This window comes from Budorcas taxicolor, chromosome 8 (genome assembly GCF_023091745.1).
Source record: "Budorcas taxicolor isolate Tak-1 chromosome 8, Takin1.1, whole genome shotgun sequence".
NCBI classification, from domain to species: Eukaryota; Metazoa; Chordata; class Mammalia; order Artiodactyla; family Bovidae; genus Budorcas; species Budorcas taxicolor.
The window spans coordinates 98,818,201-98,825,374 of NC_068917.1; the positions used below are offsets into that span (position 1 = coordinate 98,818,201).

Genomic DNA, 7,174 nt, shown 5'->3' on the forward strand with positions numbered 1-7,174 from the left:
TCTTCCGCTTCTGCTCTGTTCTAGGGCACAGGGAGACTGGTCCCGGGAAGCGGGGATGTAGGGGTGGAGGGTGGGTATGGGAGGGACCTGCGGGAGTCTAGGGCGGGGAAGGGGCCCCGTGGGTCCCTAGACAAAAGGCGATGCCTATAAAGGCGGTGGCGAAGGGGCAGCGCCCAGGCGAGGGCGACAACTGCGGCGCGGGCTCCCTGCTCGGAGAGGAGGTGCGTGAGCTCCAAGAGGGTTGGGGGCGCTGCTGGGTTTGGGCGCCAGCGAGTCTCCGGCGCAGTTCCCCAGTCCGAGCCGCACTCGCCGCGGAGGGCAGGGGTGTGGAGGTGACTTGGTGGCAGCCACCAAGGCGACTCGGTGAGAAGACGTGGGGACTTTCCGCGGAGCAGGGGCCGTGGTGCAGCTCCGGGGAAGCCTAGCGGGTACCTAGCGCGTGTCGGCGGGGCTGCTGAGCCTTGATATGTGATGTCCCGGACACCCAGGAGCATCTCCGAGGGCCGTCTTGACAGCTTCTGAGTTGGGGTGAGCGACTCCTGGAAACCTGGCAGGTGCGAAACTTTAGATGTTTCTCCAGAATGCCTGAACTTAGTCGCAGGGCAGGCGCTGCAGGCAAGGGGGAGCAAGAATTAGAAAAAGAAAAAGGGAAAAGCTGGGAAGTGAAGCGGTCAAGGGCAGCAGGTTGGGTCGGGTGGGCGTGAGCTGGGAAGGCAGGTGTAGAGCGCTGTTTTGAAACAGGTGGCCCTCCCAGTGGACCGGGAGCCCACCCAAACATCCACATTCACAGTAAATGTACTTGTTTAGAACATCAACATGCAGAGCTGTCTGGTGAGAAAAGTAATTGCATAATAGCACGTATGGTGATTTTTTAAAATATATAGAGAGGATATATTATATAAAGACACACCAAACTGGCTGCTGCAGGAGAATGAGTTTGAATAGGTAGATGGATAAGGGAGGGGGACTTTTTTTTGCTTTATCACTTGCGGTACTGCTTGATTCCCCACCCACACCCCACGCCCCCCTTAAGTTAGCCTGTGTTACTTCTATAGCAACTTCTAAAGGCAAACCTGTGCCTGGTGTTTGAGGTTAGGCACCTTCCCCAAACCCAACTGTATAAACCACCCTTCATTACCCTCCTTCTGTACCATGTTTCCACTTACTTTTCAAAGAGAGATGAAAGAAGAGAGAAGTATACAGGACCAAATGCCAGAAAGAGAAGTTAACATCTTATGAGAAGAGAGCAGTGTGAGCCCGAATGCCTGGCACAGTCCACCGTAGCAACATTAGCTGTCTGTACGCCTGTGCTGCTGCCTTTCTGGTTGACCTGGGCTCCATGTCCAGGAAACATCCACACGAAAAAGCAGCAGCACCTGTTACAGGTAGTGGTCACCTTCTCAGGGGGCATCAGGTTGTTCTTTTCTCCAGTAACCTGTTACCTTCTGTGGTAACGAAGTTTGTGCTCATCTATATTCCTATTCAATTTACTGTGACATTCCTCCTATTCAGGCATTCTTAACCTTTGGCCCATGACACCTACCCACCCAGGGGTGTGTGGATAAAACTCAGGAGATTCTAAATTACATCCTTTTATCTACTAACCTTTCAACTAAATTGAGCATTTCCTTTATTTATGAATGTTTATGTAGTTTATTATGAATCAATACAGTGGTGGTAGCAGTGCTGATGCCTTTGTCATCCGCAAAAATCATAGGCACCTTCAACTCTTGTTACAGATGTTGCTGATCTTCTGAAAAAAACCACTTACCAATCACTGGTTAGAAATGATGGTGACAAATCTAATTATTTAATGTGTTAAAAGTGAAGCATAGGTTTTATTATTTTGCATTTTAGAATTATTATCATACCTATAAAGTATAACTGGTTATTTTATGTGTCCATGTATTTCAATTCATGCCTTTTAACTTAATATTCTGAGAAGACTTTTCCCTTTATATATTTGAAATAATTGTTCTGAGATGAAATCTGTCCCTGGGCTTCCCTGGCCCCGACTCAGCTGGCGTCAGTGGTGACTCAGGCTTGGGACACAGGCTCTGCCACATTGGGCTGTGTGACCTGGGACAAAGAACTGCACCTCTGTTTCAACATCTGTCTGATGCTCTCTGATTCTGTGGCATCTGGAGTATTTTTTAAGCTCTTAAAGTACTCTGAATCAAGATTTGCAGCAGTCAGTACTTGCAACAGGAAAAACACTAAATGCCATTTTCCTTTGATTTAATAAATACTTTAATAATTTTCCAGTGACCTCTACTTTGAGTTTTTCCAGCTTATTGAATCACTGATTTTTATTTCCCAATGTGGAGAAGGAGAGTAACACACTTGAGGATAAATCAACAAGTAATTATTAAGCACCTCCTAGAATGGCAAGACTACATTTCAGAAGCCTGCCTTCTCTCCTCCCTGTTTCTGCTTCTCACAATAGGATGGAGCTTTCTCAGAAGAGAACATCAGTTAGTTTATCCTGGCTAATCTTTTCTTCCCAGCTTGAAAATGACCCTCCCATGGGACTAGTGAATAAGCTAAAGCCTCTTTTGACAAGAGAAGCTTAAAAGTAACTTTACTCCTACAGTCCTGGCTGCAAAGCAGCCAGTTTCAACGTGAGCACAACTGGATAGTCTTAAAAATTCCCTTGATTTAGGTTCATACTTTCATATTGTAGGTATAGTTAGATACAGGTCCGACAATGCTCATTGTAGATATAAAGGCCAGGTTAGACACTGGTTCAATTCCTGGGTTGGAAAGATCCACTGGAGAAGGGATTGGCTACCCACTCCAGTATTCTTGGACTTTCCTGGTGACTTAGCTGGTAAAGGATCCACCTGCAGTGTGAGAGACCTAAGTTTGATCCCTGGGTTGAGAAGACCCCCTGGAGAAAGGATAGGCTACCCACTCTAGTATTCTGGCCCGGAGAATTCCATGGACTGTATAGTCCATGGGGTCACAAAGAGTCAGATATGACTGAGCAATGTTCACTTTCACTTTAGGTAGATAAAAGGCAAAGGCAGGGCATTGTGGCATTTCAGCACAGAAGGAGGCCTTGGGTATCACCCCCTTCAGATTGGAAGTGCCCTGGATTGCCTGAGTTAGGTGCTATTTCTCTGATCCTCCAGACCCTGGGCTTCCCATCTGTGTCATAGGGCAGAGGGCTCCTCAGTGTCCAGCAGCCAGTACAGTGTCTGGCGCATAGGGTCAGTAATTGTTGATAGTAAACTTTGGAGTACATGTGACTGTATTGGATCATGGATCCAACCAGGGTGTCTCTACAGAGATAGAGGAAGTAAACCTAAGTGGCTGATGGGGGAAGCTGGAGGGGGCCTGAGATCAGCCACTAAACTTGAGCTGCCATGATTCTGCTCACCACTGGTTTCTCAGCACAGCACTGGCCTCTCCTACCCAGGCAGAAGCAGGAAGGTCAACAAGAACCTGCATGGGGAAATGTCCTAGGGGCATATATCCTTCTAGCTGATATTCTATGTAATATTAACAGTTTGTCACTCTTAATCCCCTAAATACTGCTTCCTTCTTAAACATAGTTTTGCTGGGTTTCAGAGCTTCTGTTTGGAGAGCAAGGCAATGTTCTTAGCGTAGGCTGCACAGGGAGATCATGTGAGGGGTGCACTGATGGGACCTCGCTTCAGGAAAACACTTGCAGTTCAGCTGCAGGGAGCGCAGTTAGCTGACAGCCATCAGTAGCAGTGCTGACTGGACTCAGGACTGGGCCTCCATTCTTCAGGTAGCTCCCAGCCTATGAGTGAGCGTGGCAGCGCTGCCAGGACCTGGCGATTCTTGCCCCATAGCGTCTCCTTTACAGGCACTTTCTGCCCCAGATCTCCCTGTTGGGTTGGCTGCCACTTTTCCAGCTCTGTACTGCAGCCTGAGGCTCTTCTGTCCAGTCCTGCAGCCTCCCTGCTTTGATTTTGCAAGTGTCAGATGTGCATTGCAGTCTGAAGACATTCTTGGCCCAAGTCTTTCTTTTCTTTTTTCATCTTTCACAGGCCTTAACTCCCAATAAACTGCTAGTTGTACATCCAACTCCAGCTTGACATCTGCTTCCTGGAGGACCAAGCTGATCCACCTGGGGAGTTTTAAAAAACACCAATGCCCCCAGAAATTTTTATTTAATTGGCCTGGGGTACAGTCTGGGTGAATCCAATAAGCAGTCCAAGTCAAGGGCCACTGGAATAGAAGAAAAGTTCTGGAGCAGAAGTTCCAAGTGTTTATTAAGTTAGAAAAGGATCTGCTTTCTCATAAGTCACTAGGACTTCAACAAATCACTTCTTTAGGTCCTTTTCAAATAAAATGGGCCCACCCTTTCATGCCACAGGTGCCAATTTGTAACCCTCCAACTCCTTCCTGCAATAGTGGGCCATTAACACAAACAGTTGTGGAAGGAAGCTGGCATTTTGAGAGGCACCTACCAACTTCCTGGTATTCTATATGTTGCTTTTATGTAACCTATGTCAGATACTCAGTGTTTACCTACAGACTCATATCCTTGTGTGTGTGTGTGTGCTCACTCAGTCATTTCCGATTCTTTGCGACCCTATGGACTACAGCCCACCAGGCTCTTCTGTCCATGGGATTCTCCAGACAAGAATACTGGAGTGGATTGCCATCCCCTCCTCCAGGGGATCTTTCCGACCCAGAGATCAAATCTAAGTTTCCTACATCTCTTGCACTGCAGGCAGATTCTTTACCGATGAGCCACTGGGGAAGCCCCTCATATCCTCAGAAAAGCCCAAATAACAGTAGAAGAAAGGTAGAATTTAGGGAAAAGCTCAGCAGCGTTGATCCGATCATTTTGGTCTTGACATGATCCCTTGACACTTTTCTCTAGTCAGCAAGTGTCTCTCTGGATTTGGCCCTTAGTGTGTGGGACCTTGTCCTGTGATTCTTAAATGTTTCTGCATGTGCTGCCTTCTCCATCAGGCCATCCAATAAGCTCCTTGAGCACAAGTATCCCATCCCAGCCAAGTCCACAAGCCCAGCTCATAGCACGGGGCCTAGCACAGAGCAGGTCTACGGGAAGGGTTAAAATAAAGGAACAAAGGTAGCAAGAGCCAAGAGGTTGTATAACCACACTTGGTTATAGAAAAACAAGATATTACCTTCCCCCTAGTATTCATAATTCAGTATTTCACAAGTCATTTTATTTATAAACATATTTTTGTTGTATTTATTCCTCAACACTTTTATAGCCATTACTGTGTGTCAGGCACTGTTGAAAGTGATTTACAAATATTAAGCTTATTTAATTCTCCTAATAGCCTTTGTCTACCACCAGTGGCTGCAGGGGTTCAGCAAGGGAAGGATATGGGAGGCTCTGGGATGGCCTGGAAGGGTTTGTAGGAATGGAAAGGAGGATTTAATCTGCTCTTTAAAGATTGTGTAGAAATAGGCAAGAAAACAGTGAAGAGGGAACTCATGGGACAGAAAATGCAAAGGTATGGAATTGGGAATATTTACTACTCTTTTGGTGGGGGGAGGTGGTGGTGTGGGGAACAGGAAGGGACCCTCTGCCCAGGTTGCTGAGACTGGAGCAGGTGGCAAACTGGTAGCCATGAGCCAAGGGTACCAAATGTCTGGCGCTGGGTTTTGGCTTATTTCCTGATGTGCCATAAACATTGCCATTGATGTATGTTAATCCAAGCCACCTGAACAAAGGGGCCTGTGCCTCTCAGAGGAAAAAATGGCACGATTAGGATTGGCAATACGTGATAACAATCACCTCGCCTACGGTTGGAAAGATCATCCAAATTCAACCTTGGGGAGCCTGGTTATCTTCCGCAGCATCCATATCACATTGTCGCCCTTCACCTACTCCTTTTCTTTGTTTGGCATGCTAAATAACCCCATTGCTATTCTTCATACAACTGGACTTCAAGATTCTTCCTCACCCTGTTCATCCTTCTCTGACTGTGGTCTGGTCTAGACATTTTAGCTCTTACACAGTGCGCCCAATCCTACAGATAAAGTCCACCAGCCAGAAGAGCTGTGCTGTCACCTTCTTCATTCCTAATGTTATGTTGTAAATGAAATCTAGGATCGCAGCCCCCTCCCCCCTTTTAAAGAATCTAAATTCAACTCCCTATTAACAAATATGTATTTTATTCTCCTGTGTACTCAGTCCTGCGCCGTGCCTGATTCTGAACACTTAGGAAGAGTTGGTTATAAAAGAAGTAACGGGAGTATTAGGATAAAACCACCATTTTACCTGGAGGCTTCGAAACAACCAGGGGGAGAAAAGCTGACAGGAGGTGTTCTCACCCTGCCCTTTCTTCTGCCGCATTTTCTTCTCTTGTCACAGGAAGATCCACAACACCTGGAAATGAGGCAGCACATCCCCTAAGATCTGGGTGGAAAAGATGAACGGCTCAAGCTCCTGGCAGGACATGGGCTGCCCAGCAGGCCTCTGACAAGGTGTTGGCCCTCAGGGCCCTTTCTCTTTCTTGTCTCAGGAACTCCAACATGACCAGAAAGATCTTCACCAACACCAGGGAGCGGTGGAGGCAGCAGAACGTCAACAGTGCCTTTGCCAAGCTGAGGAAGCTCATCCCCACTCACCCTCCAGACAAGAAGCTGAGCAAAAATGAAACACTTCGCCTGGCCATGAGGTACATCAACTTCCTGGTGAAGGTCTTGGGAGAGCAGAGCCTACAGCAAACAGGAGTGGCCGCTCCAGGAAACATTCTGGGCCTTTTCCCCCAAGGACCCCACCTGCCAGACAGGACTCTGCTTGGTGACTACCAGGTTCCATCATCCGGCTCAAGCCACCACATTCCGTAATAGTGGGGCTCTGGCTGTTGTGACCCCAGGCAGCACTGGTTCAGAAGTCACTAGCTGTCAACAGCCTTTTTGCAAGTACTAGAGTCAGCATGGTGAATAATTTGTGAGGCGTGAACTCAAGCTTTGTAGGAGGTGTCTCATGGTCAGCTGCAGAATGCTAAAAGAAGGCCAGAGGGAGGTGGCCACACAACTCCTTCCCCGGGGGCTTCAGGCAGAGCAGCCTGTATCTGTTGATTTTATAAATCCAGGTTCCTGCATAAGATGTTATTTGGGGGGAAAAAAAAACCCTTAGACTAAAAAAACTGGTTTGAAAATCACTGCTTTATGTAATATGTTTTCAGTTGTAAGAAGAGTTTCCTCAAAA

The 7,174-nt window shown here is 47.2% G+C and overlaps 1 protein-coding gene across 1 annotated transcript; it reads left to right on the top strand.

Moving 5' to 3' along the window:
• Positions 1-453: 453 nt before the first annotated feature.
• Positions 454-6,810, top strand: TAL2 (TAL bHLH transcription factor 2). The gene is made up of 2 exons (XM_052645426.1): positions 454-554; positions 6,483-6,810. Exon 2 carries the CDS (start codon positions 6,493-6,495, stop codon positions 6,808-6,810), a length of 318 nt encoding a protein of 105 aa, XP_052501386.1. The 5' UTR covers positions 454-554; positions 6,483-6,492.
• The last annotated feature ends 364 nt before the right edge of the window (positions 6,811-7,174 follow it).

Coding starts and splice junctions, on each gene's coding strand:
- TAL2 (XM_052645426.1), top strand. CDS start 6,493: ATGACCAGAAAGATCTTCACCAACACCAGGGAGCGGTGGAGGCAGCAG.